This window comes from Gobio gobio (genome assembly GCF_949357685.1).
Source record: "Gobio gobio genome assembly, chromosome: 23".
Taxonomy (NCBI): domain Eukaryota; kingdom Metazoa; phylum Chordata; class Actinopteri; order Cypriniformes; family Gobionidae; genus Gobio; species Gobio gobio.
In genome coordinates, this window is record NC_137119.1 from 43,070,459 (window position 1) to 43,094,280 (window position 23,822).

General features: G+C 40.6%; 1 protein-coding gene across 1 annotated transcript; it reads left to right on the top strand.

Moving 5' to 3' along the window:
• Positions 1-381: 381 nt before the first annotated feature.
• LOC307119720 (myosin-7-like) lies at positions 382-9,777 on the top strand (the record flags this gene model as incomplete). Its single annotated transcript, XM_079806169.1, has 37 exons — positions 382-582; positions 753-896; positions 985-1,141; positions 1,234-1,261; positions 1,338-1,443; positions 1,549-1,641; positions 1,739-1,802; positions 1,900-1,998; positions 2,084-2,187; positions 2,302-2,440; positions 2,528-2,646; positions 2,745-2,894; positions 2,986-3,156; positions 3,267-3,576; positions 3,678-3,751; positions 3,852-4,057; positions 4,223-4,346; positions 4,429-4,565; positions 4,652-4,907; positions 5,002-5,244; positions 5,337-5,513; positions 5,627-5,772; positions 5,859-5,949; positions 6,039-6,428; positions 6,512-6,638; positions 6,738-6,856; positions 6,961-7,157; positions 7,255-7,438; positions 7,522-7,687; positions 7,772-7,896; positions 7,986-8,294; positions 8,374-8,577; positions 8,690-8,986; positions 9,083-9,187; positions 9,280-9,375; positions 9,459-9,593; positions 9,676-9,777. The coding sequence occupies 37 exons, from the start codon at positions 382-384 to the stop codon at positions 9,694-9,696; spliced, it is 5,814 nt and encodes a 1,937-aa protein (XP_079662295.1). The 3' UTR covers positions 9,697-9,777.
• Positions 9,778-23,822: the final 14,045 nt, after the last annotated feature.

A 23,822-nucleotide genomic window follows, 5' to 3' on the forward strand; every position in this document is an offset into this window, starting at 1 on the left:
TCTGGAGTGGCACAACACACAGGACATCCTGAGGTAAGCCTCCTAACAGAAAAGACCAAGGAAGATCTCCTGGACCTCACAAACACTCTTTCCAAAGCTGACACAATAAGATAAATCCATTACAAGTTTAGGTGTAGGGATCAGTAACGATCAATATCACATCAGTGATTTCAAATGCTAATGACTCTTGTTTTATCCTTAGCGTAACACCAGCTCTGCAGTTATAGGGTACAGAGTTTGGACAAACACAAGGTGAGAAATGTCTAGTCATTTCTTTAACTGGGATGGACTTGTGAGTGCTCGCACTTGTGAGTGCTTCTGTACAGTTTTTGTGAAAGAAGGAAATTATATTTATGAGGCTGTATACTTCTAGATTTCAGAATGGGTGACGCCTTAATGGCAGAGTTTGGGGCTGCCGCAATGTTCCTGCGGAAGTCAGACAAGGAGCGTCTGGAGGCCCAAACTCGCCCCTTCGACATGAAGAAAGAATGCTTTGTGCCCGATTCTGAGGTTGAGTACGTTAAAGCCACCATCACCAGCAGAGATGGTGACAAAGTCACTGTTGACACTGAATTTGGAAAGGTAAGGATGCCTTGGAAAGGCAAACAACACTTCAGAAAAAGCCGAAATATATGCAATATAATTTACATAAAAGTAGCAATGTGGAACACAAAATACTTTCGTTTTGCATCAAAAAACAACAATTATCATCAATCATATAAAGTCACTAATTCATTTTCTCTGTTCAACAGACAGTAACTGTTAAGGACGTTGATGTTCACCCTCAAAACCCGCCGAAGTTCGATAAAATTGAGGACATGGCGATGTTCACCTTCCTGCACGAGCCCGCTGTGCTGTTTAACCTCAAAGAGCGTTACGCAGCCTGGATGATCTACGTGAGTGATGAACATTGAGTCTTAATCAAATTACTGCCAGTAAAAATGTGTATAACTGTAGTGAACCTATTCATCTGTCACATTACAGACCTATTCAGGGCTGTTCTGTGTCACTGTCAACCCCTACAAGTGGCTGCCAGTGTACGATCCCTTTGTGGTCAAAGCCTACAGAGGAAAGAAAAGGACTGAAGCTCCTCCTCACATCTTCTCCATCTCTGACAATGCCTACCAGTACATGCTGTCAGGTTAGAACTGTATTTCACATCTATTCGACAAACTAACAAAACAAAAATATATTATACATAAAACTTCTTTCTTTGTGAATTTCACCCAACAGACAGAGAGAACCAGTCTGTCCTGATCACGTAAGTCATTTCAGACTCATCTCGGTAAGATTAAATTAGCTTAATGTGTTTAAATAAACCCCCTTTAAATCCACAGTGGAGAATCCGGTGCTGGAAAGACTGTGAACACCAAGAGAGTCATCCAGTATTTTGCCAGCATTGCTGCTGTAACTGGGAAAAAGGATGCAGCTTCTGAGAAGAAGGTGAATATAGCCACAAAACTACCTCTACTGAATAAAATGCTTTACATGACAAAAATATATTTATTGTTCTTTTGGAGATTTTGGGATGATATTGTTTGTTTATAGGGTACTCTGGAGGATCAAATCATCCAGTGTAATCCTGCTCTGGAGGCCTTTGGCAATGCCAAGACCATCAGAAACGACAACTCCTCCAGATTCGTAAGTCCTCCCATATTATGGAGAATGTATACAAATAGTGTATGTTGAATATAATTAACATTAATGATTATGTAATTTTATTCTTCTAACCGAACAGGGTAAATTCATCCGAATTCACTTTGGTGTGAGTGGAAAATTGTCTTCCGCAGATATTGAAACTTGTGAGTATGCTTTATTTTATTCCGACTATGATTTGACCACTATAATGCATACATATACATTTAACAGCCATCATTTTATGAATGTTTAATTATTAAGATCTGCTGGAGAAGTCTCGTGTCACTTATCAGCTCAAGGCTGAGAGAGACTACCACATCTTCTACCAGATTCTGTCTCAGAAGAAACCAGAACTGCTGGGTAAGTTTTGATGTGCTAGAATTAGATGTACAACTTTAAAAAATGTCTGCATACTGTATCTAACTGTGATGCCCACTCTTTACAGAGATGCTGCTCATCACAAACAACCCCTATGACTACTCTTACATCTCCCAAGGAGAAACACAAGTGGCTTCTATTGATGATTCTGAAGAGCTGATTGCCACTGATGTTAGTGACATTTATATATTGCAAACAAAATATACAGCTGAAAAGTATCCCAAAATGTACATGAAAACGTAGACTTATATCTTATTGCTTTGTCATGCTATTTTCAAACTACAGGACGCCTTCGATGTGCTGGGCTTCACTACAGATGAAAAGAATGGTATCTACAAGCTGACTGGTGCCATCATGCACTTCGGTAACATGAAGTTCAAGCAGAAGCAAAGAGAGGAGCAGGCTGAGTCTGATGGGACTGAAGGCAAGTGATGTTAATTATTACCACACTGCCACTGGTGGCTTTTTGACAAATGCTTCTAAATTAAAAAAAAATGTGCCCCCTCCCAAGATGCTGACAAAGTCGCATATCTGATGGGCCTGAACTCTGCTGATCTCCTCAAGGGTTTGTGCCACCCAAGAGTCAAAGTCGGAAATGAGTGGGTCACCAAGGGACAGAGTGTCCAGCAGGTGGAGAAACTTCATCTCATGACAAATTTAAAGCTTTGCAATCGTGTTACAGAAATAAAAAATGCAATATTTTTAATGTACGTTCAATCTTTTATCAGGTGTACTACTCTATTGGTGCTCTGGCAAAGTCAGTGTACGAGAAAATGTTCCTCTGGATGGTTGTGAGAATCAACCAATCCCTGGACACCAAACAGCCTCGCCAGTACTTCATTGGTGTGCTGGACATTGCTGGATTTGAGATCTTTGATGTAAGCTGAAATTATTGTTATTCGGGAACAAATCCAACAAGCAGTGCAACCTGTTTGACCATTGTGATTATACAATATATTCCACCTGCAGTTCAACACCTTTGAGCAGCTGTGCATCAACTTCACTAATGAGAAGTTGCAGCAGTTCTTCAACCACCACATGTTTGTGCTGGAGCAAGAGGAATACAAGAAGGAGGGCATTGAATGGGAGTTTATTGACTTTGGCATGGACTTGGCAGCTTGTATTGAGCTTATTGAGAAGGTAAGCTAATGTGCATCAATATTATAAACATTATCATGCTTACTTCCTTTTAAATACTGCTGCATTTTTGTGTGTTCTCTGTTTTTTACATTATATTTTGTTCTCTGCAGCCCATGGGTATCATGTCCATCCTTGAAGAGGAGTGCATGTTCCCCAAAGCCAGTGATGCAACATTTAAAGCTAAGCTTTATGACAACCATTTGGGGAAAAATCCTACTTTCCACAAGCCTAGGATTATCAAGGGTAGACCAGAGGCCCATTTTGCCCTGGGTCACTATGCTGGCACTGTTGACTATAATATTTCAAACTGGCTGGTAAAGAACAAGGACCCTCTCAATGAGACTGTGGTCGGACTTTTCCAAAAGTCTACCGTGAAGCTGTTGTCTATTCTGTTTGTTGGATATGCTGGGGCTGACTCAGGTGACTGATCATCAGTATAGATTATTCAGTACATATATTTTGTTTTGGGTCAGAATGATATAAGCTAAAACATTTTCTTTTACATTTCCCTTTGGTTTTAGCCCAAGATGCCAAGGGAGGTAAAGGAGCTAAAAAGAAGGGCTCTTCTTTCCAAACTGTTTCAGCTCTCCATAGGGTATGGAATATTGCAACAAATTATCAAAAGAAATGTGTTCACTACAAAGTTATACAAAATTGCTTACCTTATGACGTTATGGTTTGTTTTTTAATCATAGGAGAACTTGAACAAGTTGATGACCAACTTGAGGTCAACTCACCCTCACTTTGTGCGCTGCCTCATCCCCAATGAGAGTAAGACTCCTGGGGCGATGGAGAATCCTCTGGTCATGCACCAGCTGCGCTGTAACGGTGTGCTGGAGGGCATCAGGATCTGCAGAAAGGGATTCCCCAACAGGATCCAGTATGGAGATTTCAAACAACGGTTAGTATGAAACCAAATGGCTTTCATGTCTTACAAAATAATTTTATGTATGACTCAAGTTATTTTAAGTTGCTTTCTTTTTAACACTCAGTATGCATATTTAAGCATTTGATAGAAATAAAAATAAATACATATTAAAATAATTGTTAATGTTTTTTTTGGTAGATACCGCATCCTAAATCCTGCTGCTATCCCCGAGGGACAGTTCATTGATAACAAGAAGGGAGCAGAAAAACTTCTGGGCTCTCTGGACATCGATCACAGCCAGTACAAGTTAGGACATACTAAGGTATAATTATGTTAACATTAACTTTTTCCAAAGCCACTTTTCCATTGTCATCCTTTCTGATCCAAAATTCTTCCCTATACAGGTCTTTTTTAAGGCTGGTCTTCTGGGTACTCTTGAAGAGATGCGAGATGACCGTCTTGCACTTATTATAACTGGAATTCAGTCCAGGGCTCGTGGTTTTCTATCAAGAGTTGAGTTCCAGAAAATTGTGGAGAGAAGGTTCGATTTTAGCTCTTCAATCTTTAACATATTCTTGAAGTTACATTTAAAATGCAAGACTGAACATTCTAATTTAATCTCTATAGAGATTCTTTATTGGTGATCCAGTGGAATATACGTGCTTTCATGGGTGTCAAGAATTGGCCCTGGATGAAGCTCTACTTCAAGATCAAGCCTCTGCTGAAAAGTGCAGAGACTGAGAAAGAAATGGCCAACATGAAGGAAGAATTCCTGAAGTTGAAGGAGGCGTATGCCAAATCTGAATCCCGCAGAAAGGAGCTTGAGGAAAAGATGGTTTCTCTTCTCCAAGAGAAGAACGACCTGCAGCTTTCAGTGCAGTCTGTAAGTCCATATAGAAAAAAAACAGCTTTTCACTTTTTTTTCATAGGTCAAAAAAAAATGTATTATTCATAAATTATTTTCTTCACTCTGATAGGAGCAAGATAATCTTTGTGATGCTGAGGAGAGATGTGAGGGTCTGATCAAGAGCAAGATCCAGCTTGAGGCCAAAGCCAAAGAGCTGACAGAAAGGCTGGAGGATGAAGAGGAAATGAATGCAGAGTTGGTTGCGAAGAAACGAAAGCTGGAGGATGAATGTTCTGAGCTCAAGAAGGACATTGATGATCTTGAGCTCACTCTGGCCAAAGTGGAGAAAGAGAAACATGCCACTGAGAATAAGGTTAGCTGTCATACCTTAAGAGGTTTTTTTCTCCCCAGCATTATACATGGTGTGTTTGGAGTGTTTATTGACCGAATGGACTTTTTGCTTAGGTTAAAAACCTCACTGAGGAAATGTCAGCACTAGATGAAATCATCGCCAAGCTGACCAAGGAGAAGAAAGCTCTTCAGGAGGCCCATCAGCAAACGCTGGATGACCTCCAGAGTGAAGAAGACAAAGTCAACACACTCACAAAAGCCAAAGCCAAGCTGGAGCAACAAGTGGATGATGTGAGTACAATAAAATCTCACTACGCACATGTTGGCAAAATCTTGTTTTAAATATACATATGTGTGATATGTTTTGCAAAACAATGTAAATTAATTATATTTTATATAATAAGCTTGAGGGATCCTTGGAGCAAGAAAAGAAGGTACGCATGGACCTTGAGAGGGCCAAGAGAAAGCTGGAGGGTGATTTAAAATTGACCCAGGAGAGCATTATGGACTTGGAAAATGATAAACAGCAAATGGAGGAGAAGCTGAAGAAGTAAGAACATGTCAAACATTTCATTCTGAAAAAAATTATAGAATAAGAAATCAAATCTCATCAAGATTTCTGATATCATCTTAAAGGAAGGACTTTGAAATTGGCCAGCTCAACAGCAAAATTGAGGATGAACAAGCCCTTGGTTCCCAGCTCCAGAAGAAACTGAAGGAGCTGCAGGTATGTTTAAACCGAAGTTAAATCATCTAAAAGAATCGTTTAAATTTACTTTGATTCATATCAAAATATTCCATTTACTCCATTTCTAGGCTCGTATTGAAGAGCTTGAGGAAGAGCTGGAGGCTGAGAGAGCTGCCCGTGCTAAAGTTGAGAAACAGAGATCTGATCTGTCTAGAGAACTGGAGGAGATCAGTGAGAGGTTGGAGGAGGCTGGTGGAGCCACTGCTGCCCAGATTGAGATGAACAAGAAACGTGAAGCTGAGTTTCAGAAACTGCGCAGAGACCTTGAAGAGGCCACTCTGCAACATGAGTCCACTGCGGCTACACTGAGAAAGAAACATGCAGACAGTGTGGCGGATCTGGGAGAGCAGATTGACAACCTCCAGAGAGTGAAGCAGAAGCTGGAGAAAGAGAAGAGTGAACTGAAATTAGAGCTTGATGATGTGGTCTCCAACATGGAACAAATTGTCAAGTCAAAGGTTTGTGGCCAAACAGAAATGTACGTCGCTAAGACCATTATTATAATCAATATGATTTACTTACTCAATATATGTTATATTAGAGCAACCTGGAGAAAATGTGCAGAACTCTGGAAGACCAGATGAGTGAGTACAGAACCAAGGCTGAGGAAGGTCAGCGCACAATCAATGATTTCACCATGCAAAAAGCCAAGCTGCAAACTGAGAATGGTAAGAACACAAAATACAGCAATGTTTGCTGAGTAAGTTTTAGTTTTGAAATGCACAGTTGTCCTAACGTCAACAAACTAATTTTTCCTGCTATTTCAGGTGAACTCTCCAGACAGCTTGAGGAGAAAGACTCCCTGGTGTCTCAGTTAACCAGAGGCAAGCAGTCCTACACTCAGCAAATTGAAGACCTCAAGAGACAGCTCGAAGAAGAAATCAAGGTTTGTTTTGCGATCCATAATGTTTTTCTAGAAGTTGAATATTTTTTGTTCCACAGTAGGGCAACAGAAATCATCTCCAAGCAACTGACTATTTTTTCTTTCAGGCTAAGAATGCCCTGGCTCATGCAGTTCAGTCTGCTCGTCATGATTCTGATCTGCTGAGGGAGCAGTTTGAGGAGGAACAGGAAGCCAAGGCTGAGCTGCAGCGTAGTATGTCCAAGGCTAACTCTGAAGTGGCTCAGTGGAGAACCAAGTATGAAACTGATGCCATCCAGAGGACTGAGGAGCTGGAGGATGCTAAGTAAGAAGCAGGGGAAATACTTTATTAGTCTATTTACTATACTGTAAGTTTTATTATTTCTAATCGGTCCTTTAAATCTCCTTTCTGACACAATTAGAAAAAAATTGGCTCAGCGTCTCCAAGAAGCAGAAGAAGCTGTGGAAGCTGTTAATGCTAAATGCTCCTCTCTGGAGAAGACCAAGCACAGGCTACAGAATGAGATTGAAGATCTCATGGTGGATGTGGAGAGATCCAATGCTGCTGCTACTGCTCTGGACAAGAAGCAAAGAAACTTTGATAAGGTAATACACAGAATTAATATTTGAATATGTAATTTTTGGTAATTTTATCCAGCAATTAATTCACCATAATAATGCCTAATCAGGTTTTGGCTGAGTGGAAGCAGAAGTATGAGGAGTCTCAGACTGAACTAGAAAGTGCCCAGAAGGAGTCTAGATCTCTCAGCACTGAACTCTTCAAACTGAAGAACTCTTATGAAGAAGTCCTGGATCATCTTGAGACCATGAAGAGAGAGAACAAGAACCTTCAAGGTGACTATATTTTTGCTACCTGCAGAGTTAACAGATGTTATATTCAGCATATTTTTCCCTAACAGTTATTTTTCTGTGTAACAGAGGAAATTTCTGACCTCACTGAGCAACTTGGAGAGTCAGGAAAGAACATCCATGAGTTGGAGAAAATTAGGAAGCAGCTGGAGCAGGAAAAAGCAGAAATCCAGACAGCCTTGGAGGAAGCTGAGGTACATCTAAATTAGCATTTCTTTTGCATTTTGTCCACATAAGGCTGATTTTGGAGAAAGAACTTACAAACTTTATTTCCTATTAAAAGGGCTCCCTTGAGCATGAGGAAGGAAAGATTTTGAGAGCTCAACTGGAGTTCAATCAAGTAAAGGCTGATATTGAACGTAAGCTGACGGAGAAGGATGAAGAGATGGAGCAGGCCAAGAGGAACCAGCAGAGAGTGGTGGAAACCCTGCAGAGCTCACTGGAATCAGAGACTCGCAGCAGAAATGAAGCTCTCAGGCTGAAGAAGAAGATGGAGGGAGACCTCAATGAGATGGAGATTCAGCTCAGCCAGGCTAACAGGCAGGCATCAGAAGCCCAGAAGCAACTCAAGGGTCTTCATGGACATCTCAAAGTATGACGAATCTTCAAATCAAGATTTTATGAAATCCAACATATTCAGTCTTTTCATTTGTAAAACTTGTACTTTACAGGATGCCCAACTGCAACTGGATGACTCTCTTCGTGGTGGTGATGATCTCAAAGAGAACATCGCCATTGTGGAGAGACGCAACAATCTGCTCCAGGCTGAACTGGATGAGCTGAGATCCATAGTTGAACAAACTGAGAGAGGAAGGAAACTGGCTGAGCAGGAACTGCTGGATGTCAGTGAGAGAGTTCAGCTCCTGCATTCTCAGGTATGACACATCTCTGCATTAGACAAACACAAGTAAAACCCTTAAACCCTCTCTTAGTACACAATATCAACTAGAGACTACATACATGAATGTGAATATTGTCCATGTTCAGAACACCAGCCTGCTGAATCAGAAGAAGAAGCTGGAGGGAGATAATACTCAGCTTCAGACTGAGGTTGAGGAGGCAGTGCAGGAGTGCAGGAATGCTGAGGAAAAAGCCAAGAAGGCCATCACTGATGCTGCCATGATGGCTGAGGAGCTGAAGAAGGAGCAGGACACCAGTGCTCATCTGGAGCGCATGAAGAAGAACATGGAGCAGACCATCAAGGACCTGCAGCACCGTCTGGATGAAGCTGAGCAGATCGCCATGAAGGGAGGCAAGAAGCAGGTCCAGAAACTGGAAGCCAGGGTAAGTTTCTGAAACTCAGTTCTTAATAATGCATTTTGTAAAGAATTAGATGCGCTCAGAGTTTGGTAAATGTATAATCATTCTCTATTTTGATAGGTGAGAGAGCTAGAAAATGAAGTGGAGCTTGAACAGAGAAAGGCGAGCGACTCTGTGAAAGGAGTCCGTAAATATGAGAGACGCATCAAGGAGCTCACCTACCAGGTCACTTTCTTTGACATACAAATAAATGCATATTTATTCATACCATAATTCATACCAGATAACAGTGAAATCACTTTGTATCCTGTCTGCAGACTGAAGAGGACCGAAAGAATCTGGCTCGCCTGCAGGATCTGGTGGACAAACTCCAGCTGAAGGTCAAATCCTACAAGAGAACTTCTGAGGAGGCGGTGAGTAAACAATCTCACTCAGATATTGAAGCATTGCTGTCTCTGTATTATTTTAACAATATGTTTGGTCCTTGTGTTTTTAGGAGGAACAGGCTAATGTTAATCTGGGCAAGTTCCGTAAACTGCAGCATGAGCTGGATGAGGCAGAGGAGAGGGCTGATATTGCTGAATCTCAGGTCAACAAGCTGAGAGCCAAGAGCCGTGATTCAGGATCCAAGGTAATATTTTTTTTATCCAATTAAATATTGGAATTTAGTACAACATAGATTACAATGGCACTTACATTCTCTTTTATTACAGAAAGGACACGATGAAGAGTAATCCTCCACTATAAAGATTCTGTGTGCTGGGAATCCATGTTCTCGTACTGGTTCTGATGTAGTAATAAAATCTGCAATTATGAATTCTTGTGTCCGTGGCTTTCATTCTCATTTCTGTTTCATCATTTAGTCTCATAAATGCAAAGCAAAATTGGGCATTAACCCTTGTGTATTGTTCAAATTCACTACCCTTTCGCTACGTTCGGGATGAAAACATCCACTAAATTAAACTGCTGTAAAAATGTATCAGATACATTTTTTTTTCAATTTTTTTTTTACATAAATCTGTTCATCAACCCCAGTCCTGATCAAAACTACAGAATGTTTTTAGAAAATACAGGATTTTTACTCTTTAATTGCCAAGTTCATAAATCATGTCACTGATTTGGGGGGAAAAACACACAAAATTACTTATTTTCAATATAAAGTGATTGTGGACTGGACCTTTTATCACAGTCTTGGACATGTGAAAGATTAGTAACAACATTGGCTTTGATGCATTGTTAGTTTTTGTGCAGCACCACATTTTAAAGGGTTAGTTCACCCAAAAATGAAAATTCTGTCATTAATTACTTACCCTCATGTCGTTCGACACCCGTAAGACCTCCGTTCATCTTCGGAACAGAAATGAAGATATTTTAGTTGAAATCTGATGGCTCTGAAAGGCCTCCATTGGCACAATGGCACTTTACACTCTCAAGACCCTTAAAAGGTACTAAATACGTCATTACAAAGTCCATCTCACTACAGTGTAGGGATGCACCGAATATTCGGCCACCGAAAATTTACGGCCGAAAATGGCCCAAAAGTGCATTTTCGGTTTTCGGCCGAAAGACTTTTATCACCGAAACAACATGGCCGAAATGTTGTGATGACGCAAACAGAAACCGCGACCTGCACGTCCTTGTCTGAAGCAACATGTCTGCGGTGTGGACGTATTTCAGTATATCTGAGAAACACCCACGTCTGCTCCAGCGAGAGCTAGTGTTCAGTGCAGCTGTAGTGCAGCAGCTCATGTTCTTGATGAGAAGAGGACCAGACTTCACTGTGAAACCCAACGGTTTCCCAATGCAATCTTTAACAGTGGGCATGTTTTAAGCGCGGAACACACTTCAATCCGAGTTTCCACACCAACATCGATCAACATGCTTCACGAAATTCAAACGATAAATGCCGTTTTGACGCTCTTTAATGTGGCATCACTGATCACATCACAGTTCAAGCGGCGGCGCTCGCGCGTGAACGCGATCATCTGTGAGCGCGATCGATCATCTCTTCCTTAAGAATAAACATGAATAAACATCTAAGGTGTGTTGAGGATACATTACAACTTACTGTCACGTATCATATGTGGTGTAATCGCTCAATCAGTGTTTCATCGGCGAAAAGACGTCAATATAACTGCTGTAAACCAAACAAATGTCATGTAACTTTAGCATCACATTTACCTCAGGCAGTAATTCAGTGTCCACAGAATTTTATTCTCTAAAGTAAATAAACTCTTTCACTAAATATGCTCTATATTAGCCCTTATATTCATTATATTCTACTTAACCTGTTAATATCTTGATTATTTCATGCATGTTAAATAAACCTGTCATGAAAATGACAGACACTGTGTATAAATGATTATATTTCAACAACGAATTGGATAAAAAACTATTTTATAATCAGATTTAGAAGTTATTGCAAAAACTGCCTTATGTAAAGTTTACATGTTTGCGTACTATGTTATTTGAGTGTTGATTATTAGACCTAATGCACTTGTTCTGAATGCACTTTCTTGTAGTAGTCCTACAGAGAAAAAATTTAAATGCACTAGACCTAAATGCACTTTGTTTTTATGAGAGAACATTTAAATTTGAAAACCTTTCTGTAGGCCTGTACATTATTATTTAATGTACAAATGAGTGGGGTCAAGATAAACATTTTAGTTTGAATTTTATTTTATACTGTGCATTGTTGCAATGTGCTAAATAAATATTGGCATACTTTGTAATTGATTTATTCTTTGAAACTTTAATATTAATTTATGCAATTGCAATGCCTTGATTTTAGTAAAGTTAGTACACAGTCATAGCCATAAATGTAATGGTACTAATAATTGGCATAATTTCTTTCGGTGTTTCGGTTTTCGGCCTTGGTTTCCTCTTTTTCGGTTTTCGGTTTCGGCCAAGAATTTTCATTTCGGTGCATCCCTACTACAGTGGTTCTAAAATAACTTTATGAATCGGCGAGAATAGTATATATAGTTGAATAGAGAATTCAGTGAGCCGAATCATGATTCGGATCGCGTGTCAAACCGCCAAACTGCTGAAATTTGGCGATTTAAACTGCTGATTCGACTCGCTGATTCATAACGCTTCGAAGCTTCATGATGCCTTGTTTTGAAATCGTCATCACTATGCAAGTCGTTATTTAGGGGTTTTTTGCGCACAAAAACTATTCTCGCCGATTCATAAAGTTATTTTAGAACCACTGTAGTGAGATGGACTTTGTAACGACGTCTTTAGTGTCTTTTAAGGGTCTTGAGAGTGAACCGTGCCATTGTGCCAATGGAGGCCTTTCAGAGCATCAGATTTACACTAAAATATCTTCATTTCTGTTCCGAAGATGAACGGAGGTCTGACGGGTGTCGAACGACATGAGGGTAAGTAATTAATGACAGAATATTCATTTTTGGGTGAACTAACCCTTTAATGTTTTTTCCCTCATTTATATGCTGTTATACTCCATGTAAAGCCAGAAACTACGCTTTTTTTTGCACAGGCCTATCTAAATGGTGCCACCTGGTGATCCACAGTAAAAAAATACAAATTTTACCACTCAACAGGGAAACCCACCAACAATCAGAATGCATGATTATATAGTGTCATGGCTTTGCAATCAAAAAATGTGGTTATAATGGAAGTCAATGGTGCAAAAACAGCCACGAACAGTAAATGAGGGAGAAAAAAATAAAATCTGATGCTGCACAAAAACTAACAATGCATCAAAGCCAATGTTGTTCCTAATCTTTGACATGCACAAGACATGTGATCAAAGGTAAAAAAATATCCAGTCCACAATCACTTTTTATATTGAAAATAAGTCATTTGGGTGTTTTTCCCCCAAATCAGTGACATAATTTATGAACTTGGCAATTTAAATGAAAAAAAATTCAGATTTTTTTTTTTTTTAAACATTCAGTAGTTTAGATCAGGACTGAGGTTGATTAACAGATTTATGCAACAAAACTGATATAATTTTTACTACTGATGCACCGATAGGTTTTTTTGGGGCCGATATGATACTGATTTTAACAAAAAAATTGACCCCCCCAATCTGAGGGCTGCCCCCCACCCTAAAAACCATTCTGAGTATTGTAAATAATATAATGAGATACACATTTATTTTAAGTATAAGTAGTAAAACAATACAAAAGCAAACAGGACAAAAAATGTGTTTAAGTTAAGAAACATTTTGAGTCATCCCCCCGTTTTGCTCAATATGATAAGTGGCAGATCAGAGGGCTTGCTGCAGTTGAATATCTAAAGAATATCATAGTATAAAATACTATGTTGAGGATGCAAGATAATTAGGGTAATTAGGTAAATCATATACTTGTGATGGGTGTCAGAGGCTGGGATTGAACCCGGGTCTTCAAGTCAACTGAATTGCTTCTTTACCACTGAGCTATCGTGGTTGAGATGTTCAGATGACTGAACAAAAAGTGCTTTACGTTTAAAAGGTACAACAAAAAGGAAGCCGAGCTTCCAGAGAAAAAGCAAAGAAACAAAAAGGTGAGCAAAAAGGCAAATCCAAAAACAAAACAGACTTAGCTTTCTTGGCACGGAAAATACAAGGCATAGTAGGCTCAAGACTGAACACAACTGAAAGAAAGAGGCATGCTTAAATAGGCCAACACAAACAAGCTAATGACCCCCACAGGTGAGAGAAATGAAATGCTAATGATTTGAAAATTAATTTTCAGAAGCTGGGGCCACCTTGTGGCTGGGAGAGTCATTACAGCTCAGCGCCAACTAGAGGCAGGGAGAGTCATTACAGGAGCCCCTCCTCCAGGAACGGCTCCTGATGTTCTCCTAGCTGTGTTGCTTATGGCGGTGGAACTCCCTGATGAGATTTGGGTCTAGAATATCTCGGGCTGGCACCCAAGACCGCTCCTCTGGGCCATAACCCTCCCAATCCACAAGATACTGGGTCCTCCCACGGACCTGGCGAGAGTCCAGCAGCTGGTGCACTGTGTAGGCTGGCTGACCACCAATGATGCGAGGTACTGGAGGGGGTTTCCTGGCAGGGGACAAAGGAGAACAGACAACAGGTTTCAAACGGGAGACGTGAAATGTGGGGTGAATGCGCATGGACCTGGGTAGAAGAAGACGGTAGGACACTGGGTTGATCCTTTTGAGAACTTTGAAGGGGCCAATGAAGCGAGGTGCTAGTTTCCATGACTCAACATGCAGAGGGAGATCCCTAGTGGACAGCCACACTCTCTGTCCTGGTCTAAGTGATGGTCCAATTCTACGGTGCTGGTTTGCATATCTCTGCTGTCGAGTGGCTCTTAGCAGGGCTGCTCGTGCTCTCCGCCATATCCGTCGACATCTCTGGACAAGTGGAGCAGCAGCTGGTACACGGACCTCAGGATCCTGTGCAGGGAACAGAGGGGGAGGAAAACCAAACTGGCACTCAAAAGGGGACATGCCTAAAGATGAGTGGTGTAGAGTGTAGTGGGCAAATTCAGCCCAGATCAAATGGGAACTCCAAGCAGTCTGATTGTTAGATACCAGGCATCTGAGAGTCTTTTCAATCTCCTGGTTGACCCTCTCGGTCTGTCCATTTGATTGGGGGGTGAAATCCAGAGGACAGGCTGATGGATGCCCCAATTAGGCATCCGAAAGACTTCCAGAACCGGGAGGTGAACTGTGATCCCCTGTCGGACACCATATCTTGGGGGAAGCCATGGAGTCTGAAGACATGTTTCATCAACAAGTCCGCTGTCTGACCTGCTGTGGGAATCTTGGGTAATGGTAAAAGATGGCATGCTTTAGAAAATCGGTCTACCACCACCAGAATTGCTGTGTTACCTTGAGATTTTGGTAGACCCGTAACAAAGTCCAATGATATGTGGGACCAGGGACGTTTAGGGATAGGTAGTGAGTGCAGTAGGCCGTGAGGGTGGGTTCTGGGTTCCTTGTTCTGGGCACACACAGCACAGGCAGCAACAAAAGCCTGAACATCTTGTTGCATGTTGGGCCACCAAAATCTTCTCTGGATGAGTTTCAATGTTCTTGTGCTCCCAGGATGGCCCCAGGGAAGGGAAGCATGGCCCCACTGTAACACATCAGAACGCATGGAGTTAAGCACAAAAAGGCGATCCGGAGGACCATTACCTGGGTCGGGATGTTGTTGTTGGGCCCTCTTCACAGCTGTTTCGATTCCCCACTGGACTGATGCCACCACTTTGGAGCTGGGTAGGATTGATTCTAGTTTGGCCTCCACTTCTGGTGGATCAAATTGCCTTGAGAGGGCATCAGGCTTTGAGTTCCTGGAACCTGGTCGGTATGAGAGGGTAAAGTCAAAGCGGTTAAAGAAGAGGGCCCAACGAGCCTGACGTGAGTTCAATCTCTTGGCCTCCCGGATGTAGGTGAGGTTCCTGTGGTCCGTCCAGAAAAGAAATGGGTGTTTGGCCACCTCCAGCCACTGTCTCCACTCTTCAAGTGCCAACTTCACTGCCAGCAGCTCCCGGTTACCAATGTCATAATTCCTCTCGGCTGGGGAGAGTCGACGTGAGAAGTAAGCACAAGGATGAAGTTTGTGGTCATTCCTTGCTCTCTGCGACAAGATCGCTCCGACCCCGACGTCCGAAGCATCCACCTCCACTACAAAGGGCAACTCGGGATCTGGAAAAGTCAGAATGGGTGCAGAAGTGAAGAGCTGCTTGAGTCGGGCGAATGCCTGATCAGCCCTTTCGGTCCACTTAAAAGGGCTTGATGTCTTCTTAGTAAGAGCAGTCAGGGGTTCTGCAATAGCACTGAAATTCCTAATGAACCTTCTATAAAAATTGGCAAATCCCAGAAAACGTTGGACCTCCCTCATTTCTGCAACAAACAGGTCACAATTGTCAGTAAGCGGGGACTGTTCTTCCCACAGAGCTGTAGCCCAGTCCAGCGCCTTTCTGGTGAGGAAAGTGATGTATGCCACCTTGCTGTTCGCTGTGGGAAAGCTCTTAGGTTGTAATCCGAATGCCAGAGTGCATTGAGTGATAAAACCTCGACATCTCTCAGGATTTCCGTCATACCTTTCTGGTGCTGGCAGTCTCGGCTCAGGTAGAAGGCCAGTAAAAGGAGGTGTGGGTCTGCCAGCTGGCACAGATTGGGCAGTTAAAACTGGAGAGGCTTGAGATGCAGTCTGCTCACTTAAGCGTTGTAGAATCTCGGATAGGATCTGCTCATGTCTGTGAATGGTGGAGGCTTGGCCAGACAGTGCAGCTAGAATACGATCAACATTGAAGCTAGGTGTGGCATCTTCCGCTGGGTCCACTTCCATGGTTCAGTCTTGCTGTGATGGGTGTCAGAGGCTGGGATTGAACCCGGGTCTTCAAGTCAACTGAATTGCTTCTTTACCACTGAGCTATCGTGGATGACAGAGGATGGACCCAAGGGCAGAAGAATAACTTGCAGACTTAGATGACTGAACAAAAAAGGTGCTTTACTAAAGAATGTACGTTTAAAAGGTACAACAAAAAGGAAGCAGAGCTTCCAGAGAAAAAGCAAAGAAACAAAAAAGGTGAGCAAAAGGCAAATCCAAAAACAAAACAGACTTAGCTTTCTTGGCACGGAAAATACAAGGCATAGTAGGCTCAAGACTGAACACAACTGAAAGAAAGAGGCATGCTTAAATAGGCCAACACAAACAAGCTAATGACCCCCACAGGTGAGAGAAATGAAATACTAATGATTTGAAAAAATGAATTTTCAGAAGCTGGGGCCACCTTGTGGCTGGGAGAGTCATTACAGCTCAGCGCCAACTAGAGGCAGGGAGAGTCATTACAATACTATATCTCTTTACATAAATACTATTTTCTACTTAAAACTATCATTTCGTTATTTTTACTAACCCAAATAATGACTCATCCGCTAGGTAGCACGTGAGGGGGAAAACTTGGTTCCTTCCACTTAAGAGTTGAGCTCTTTTTATTTTAATATATCTCTTTACATAAATACTATTTTCTAATTTTAAAAAAAATAATTTCGTTATTTTACTAACCCAGTGTTTTGTATGTGAAGCTGTTTCACGTGAATATTACCACAGGAGTGAAACACAAAGCTTTGTTTAGCCTAGAAAGGAAATAATGGTCAGAGAGCACTTTTTCATTCTGTTTTGCGATCTGGTCACTCGATTTTCCGTGAATTTTAACAATAGGCCTAGTCCATTTTATACCAATGGACATGGACATCTCGATTCCTTTCCCAAATCTTCACTCACGTCGCACCCATGTTCGCAGGGGATTATAAATGTTTCTTCCTTTCGTTTGCTTATAATTAAGTCTATTATAACTATTCACATCCTTTACTGTGGGAAAGTATAAAAAACACTGTGGGACGAAATCCTTTTTACTTCAAATTTTATTTAACACAGTTTGTTCTTGTTATTAAACTTGGTAAGGCACGTCAAGTTTGGTTTATTTGAATAGCGCATTTCACACACACACACACACACACACACGCCGGTGATTTTAGTTTCGTTTTCTCTGGCAGTGAATAATCAAACATTGCCTAAATGTCTTGACCCTGTGGAAGATAAAATCCGCTCTTCAGACCTTTTACAACAAGTGTTGCTTTGCAACATCAGGAGAAAACATGAAGATGAAGATATTCGAGTCTATCCAGCTTGTGTCCCACATTCCTCTCAAAGCGCAGAGCGGTATATGACACATCTTTGCGGGGAAATAGTATGAATCAAATATTTTTCTAACTAATATTTAATTTTCTTATATTCTTGAGGTAACCATTATTTACTGAAAATCGTTTAAATGTTTTATAGGCTGTGTTGTTTCACTGACGGAAATGCTAAAATAAACACGCATGATTATGGATGTTTCAGCCTCAAATGATTTCAAAATGTAGGCTATATATATATATATCTGGCATAGACTACAGTATTTAAAATAGCATATATATGCATTAGTTACATTATAATTAGTTACATTGCATTAGTTACATTATAACCCCCCCCCCCCCCCCCCCACGGGTTAAAGGGATAGTTCACCCAAAAAAATTAATTAGCCCATGATTTACTCACACTCAAGTCATCCTAGGTGTGTATTCCTTCACTTGCTCTCGGAATTATCGTAAATACGAGTTTCCTAGGTAAAAATTGCACATGAACGGCCCTGACATTTTGAAACTTGAATGCAATGAGCTCGTAATCACGACTTCAAAGCCGGAATTATCAAATTTCCGATAGCACGTGAAGGCAGCATAAGTCCATAAAAGTGCAGTTATCCATCATAAAAGTGCTCCACACGACTCCGGGGGTTAATAAAGGCATTCTAAAGCGAATCGATGTGTTTGTGTGAGGAAAAATATCAATATTTAAAAATTTAAAATAACTAGCTTCCGCCATTACGAACACAGCCTGTGATTCAAACCGAGGGTGTTTCTGAATCATTTTAACGGACAAAAATAACCTGTTCAAAAGAGTCTTTTTCACGAATCGGACACACAATGTTTGAGTGTGTGTGAGTGACGTGTTGATCGGTTGAGTGTGTGTGTGTGAGTGACGTGTTGACAGGTTGAGTGTGTGTGTGTGTGTGTGTGTGTGTGTGTGTGTGTGTGTGTGTGTGTGTGTGTGTGTGTGAGTGTGTGTGAGTGACGTGTTGATCGGTTGAGTGTGTGTGTGTGAGAGTGTGAGTATGTCCATGTTGATCGGTTGTGTGTGTGTGTGTGTTAGAGTGTGAGTATGTCCATGTTGATCGGTTGTGTGTGTGTGTGTGTGTGTGAGTGTGAGTATGTCCATGTTGATCGGTTGTGTGTGTGTGTGTGAGTGTGTGTGAGTGACGTGTTGATCGGTTGAGTGTGTGTGTGTGTGAGTGTGAGTATGTCCATGTTGATCGGTTGAGTGTGTGTGTGTGTGAGTGTGAGTGAGTGATGTGTTGATCGGTTGAGTGTGTGTGTGTGAGTGTATGTGAGTGACGTGTTGATCGGTTGAGTGTGTGTGTGTGTGTGTGTGTGTTTGTGTGAGTGACGTGTTGACAGGTTGAGTGTGTGTGTGTGTGTGTGTGTGTGTGTGTGTGTGTGTGTGTGTGTGTGTGTGTGTGTGTGTGTGTGAGTGTGTGTGATTGACGTGTTGACCGTTTGAATGTGTGTGCATGTGTGTGTGAGTGACGTGTTGATCGGTTGAGTGTGTGTGTGTGTGTGTGTGTGTGTGTGAGTGTGAGTTTGTCCATGTTGATCGGTTGAGTGTGTGTGTGTGTGTGTGTGTGTGTGTGTGTGTGTGTGAGTGACGTGTTGATCGGTTGAGTGTGTGTGTGTGTGTGTGTGAGTGTGTGTGAGTGACGTGTTGATCGGTTGAGTGTGTGTGAGTGTGTTTGAGTGACGTGTTGATCGGTTGAGTGTGTGTGAGTGTGTGTGAGTGACGTGTTGAACGGTTGAGTGTGTGTTAGTGACGTGTTGATCGGTTGAGTGTGTGTGTGTGTGTGTGTGTGAGTGTGAGTGAGTGATGTGTTGATCGGTTGAGTGTGTGTGTGTGTGTGAGTGACGTGTTGATCGGTTGAGTGTGTGTGTGTGTGTGTGTGTGTGTGTGTGTGTGTGTGAGAGTGTGTGTGATTGACGTGTTGATTGGTTGAGTGTGTGTGTGTGTGTGTGTGTGTGTGTGAGTGACGTGTTGATCGGTTGAGTGTGTGTGTGTGTGTGTGTGAGTGAGTGTGAGTGACGTGTTGATCGGTTGAGTGTGTGTGTGTGTGTGTGATTGACGTGTTGATCGGTTGAGTGTGTGTGTGTGTGTGTGTGTGTGTGTGTGTGTGAGTGACGTGTTGATCGATTGAGTGTGTGTGTGTGTGTGTGTGTGTGTGTGTGAGTGAGTGTGAGTGACGTGTTGATCGGTTGAGTGTGTGTGTGTGTGTGTGTGTGTGTGTGTGTGTGTGTGTGTGTGTGTGTGTGTGTGTGTGTGTGTGTGTGTGTGTGTGTGTGTGTGAGTGACGTGTTGATCGGTTGAGTGTGTGTGTGTGTGTGTGTGTGTGTGAGTGAGTGTGAGTGACGTGTTGATCGGTTGAGTGTGTGTGTGTGTCTCAGTACCGCCACTTCCAAATATAGCTCTTGAGCGTACTGCCACCTCTCCGTGCGCCCAGAACGTGCTTTTAGCGTACCGGTACGCTCATTTGCGAGCAGAGACTACATTACCCATACACCCTTGAGTTTTACAAGTGAAAAGCGCATGCGTCGCTTTTGCCGCTGTCAGTGTCAACAACTCAAAGTTGTCCGGAGAGGGTGTGTGAAACGCGCAACCATAGGTGCTCGTTTAAAATCTATGGTTAAAATACAAAGCACTTGTGCCGCGGTCACAAGTGATGACGAGGACGAGAGTGGCACCACTTCTACCGATGACAACAGCCGCATGTTGTAGCTGGGTCGTTCCTGTTACACAGTGACTTTTCTGTCTTTATGATTTACTTACTCATATTTTCTATAAAATGAGTCACATAAGAAATTGCTTAAATTATAAATGTAGGTCTTCTTTATCACTTAAACAGATATAATAGGCATTAAAAATACTATTTTGTATTTTACACACCTTTTTATTGATATATGCATTCAATTTTATCATGTCCTCAGTGCAAAGTAATCAACTTCCACAAGAATTATAAACCATGAAATGATAAAAATCTCAAAATATTTTTAGATTATGTTATAGGCTAAACTACCTCTAGTTATACATATAAATCATGTGAAACTATAGTTATTTTTTTTACAATTGTCTTCATTAACTGTGTCCCTGAAGTCATCTTCCACCCTGTTAGTATGTATTTCTCGACTTCCAAAAAAAGACCACAATTTCATTGAGACAATTTTCAGGAAATTTCATAATTAGTTTTTCCTGCTGGAATTCAACCGTACAAAATTAAGTAAGCTTCAACTCTCACCTCTACCTTTTTTTTTTTTTTTTTGAAATGTTATCCTGCTTGTCCCACTCTTAAAGTTCCACCCTGAATGTTTATCCCTCAAAGAGCTACGGCTAACTTATCTTAAATTTTCCACCCTGTTGATTCCGTCCTGTTAGATCTATAAACCTAACAGGGTGGAAATTCTAATAGAATAAATCGTATTTAGTGTATATTGCAAATTCTATAAACACATAAGCATATATAAATATTATATATAAAACCATGTTATATAGGTGCAGTGCCACACATTACTGACGGCAAACCATACAGGACAATGAGGGAAAACTCATCCACTGTTATGGTCTTCCACCCTGTTTAAATAATAATTTGACAGCAACGTTAAATGTTTTGCATACTTATGTTTTATTTTGGGAGGTGAGGATCATTAACAGCATATACAATATATGTTTTTGAACACTTTTTTTATTATTTACCATCCTGTTGGCAAAAATGGGTACAAAAAGTACCTGTTCTTAATAATCAAGACATTCTATTCATCAATAATAGTTTTGTTATTGTTTCAAGAATTAAAAAAAAATACCATGATGGCATAAGGGACATATACTATCCAAGAAAAACTTGTTATTGTTTAACATTTACATTATTAACATTTTGTGATAACTATGCATATGTCCCTAACAGGGTGGAACACCTTCACGGCCCGTGTCTGAACAATGAATCTACCCAGAATTATTATTTTTTTTAGTCCCTGAGATTGACCAATATGTATTCCGACTAGTTAAACATGTCACCATTTTGGTAGAATGCTAAAAACATGAAAATCATGTACTGTTTTTTCCAAAATTTATGAAGCCAAAATGTTACCGCATACCAGGAATGACCCAGCTATAGTTTCTAACTGTGTTGCTATTTGATTAGAAAAAAGAAAGACAAAAGTGAACATTGGCCTGCATGGTAGCCTAATGAGGTGCCGTCAATGGTCTTGCTTTGTAAATAAACCCTTATTGTAACAAATGATATAGTTAAACAATTACAAGAACTATAGTTTAGTTCTAAGGCTGAGAACAAGTTAGAAAGAGCTTTAAAATACGGACCTTCTTGAATTATTGACTAAACAATCCCCCAATAACCACGCCCCCAACAAAGCCCCGCCCCCTCTGGTGAGTACTTTTTCCACTTCAAGCACTATATTTACCTATAATATGTCCAACATTTCTATCGGATGTGTCTTACCTTTGTAAACCGTTACCTGTGTCCTAAATGAGCTTTACTGTGTGTAGCAGGAGACGTGTTTCTTCCTTTACGTTGATTTGTGGATTTTCCTCAAGTGAAAATAGCCTGTGATAAATATATTTGTTTTAATAAAAATATTTTATACACAATATATTCCCAGGTCAAATTCTTACACTGAAAACAGTCCAATCACGTCATTTTGAGTAAAATTCACGTCTTTATGGCGATCAAATCACAATATGAGTTTAATAGCACTGTTAGAAACATTATACCACGTAATTAAGCACTTTATTAACCACTTAATTTAGTATTAGGCAAAGAGACATGGTGTAAAAGTTCGTTACATACCATGACCACATCTGACAATTATGTGCTGCATCTTCTGTGTTAATAAACTTTAAAACTGTACAAAGATGAACATCTATGCTTGGTTGAATTTAATTTCAACACAAGGCATGTACTTTAAGTATTATAAAAAGTATTATATCGTCGAAAATCATCTTTAAAAAACCTGAGGAGAAAATTCAAGCAGATTCCCGCTCACGCACGATGACGCACAGACTGTCTGGCCGCGGCGTCACGTGACGCGTTTCAACAGTCATCGGCATCTTAAATCCTGCAAAGTTTTTTACATTTTTTTTTTTTTTTTTAATCTAGGCTAGATTTATAACATTACATTTTGTATTATATTACCTTTGCATCAATTTCCAAAAAAAAAAAAAGTTTATGCGGCTGTGGGAGTTGACATCTTCCTCTCTTCTGACAGCCATTATTCTCTCTCTCTATTTTATTCCTCTTTTTGAAAGTTGTGAAAACACTATTGAGGAGTTATTCTTTCGCTATTTGGGCAAATGGGAACATAAATATTTGGGCAAATGAGAACACAAAAATATATATATTTAATGTAGTCTCTCATCCACTGCTAAAAAGGTTTACCCAATTATGATGACTTCCGCTTCTGAGAAACGAGTTTATTAGTTAAAAATTGTACATAAACACTTGGACAGATAAATAGGCAATAATAAACCTAATGTCCTCCATGTTCTTTCCGACAACATCACACGAATGCGACGAGCTCATAACTTCAGAAGTGGGAAGTAGGAAATTTCGATAGCACAATATCACTTTATTGACAACTTAATTTGCTTCTAAACAAAAAGACGGTGTAAAATGGCATTGGACACCTTGACCACATCTGACAATTTTGTCTGCTGCATTTTCTGAATATAAATGAGTTATTAAGCTTTAATTCTGTACAAAAATGAACATGCAGGAAGCGTTATACAGCTTACTGCACTTCAATAATGTAACAGTCGAATTATGTCAAAATGTCTTGGCGAGTATTCACAAACGCAATCGGTTTTGTCTCAAGTAAACAGAGTTGGCAGATCTGATGAATAGATTTTAAAGTGACAGCCTAAGATACCTGAAGCTGTCCATGTCATTTAAGTTAAACATTTGTTTTGAATCAAACAACAAAATAAAAAATTGCTCAATGCTCTTGACTGAATACCTTTTGTGGCCTTGAGGCCAGATTTACTAAACAGCGCAAATTAGCATGAGTGCAATTCCAAAAAAGCACCGATGGGAGTGGAAAGTGATCTACTGAGGACACACATACTAATGTACACAGAAGCAGTTGGATCATTTGCATAGTGACCAACGCAATCTACCACTTAGCGTCTGCCATCTGGTTTAAGACATGCTTTTTGGGGGGCGGTAAATAATGGCGCAAACACCAATAAATTGACTAGCACAAACCTTAGTAAATC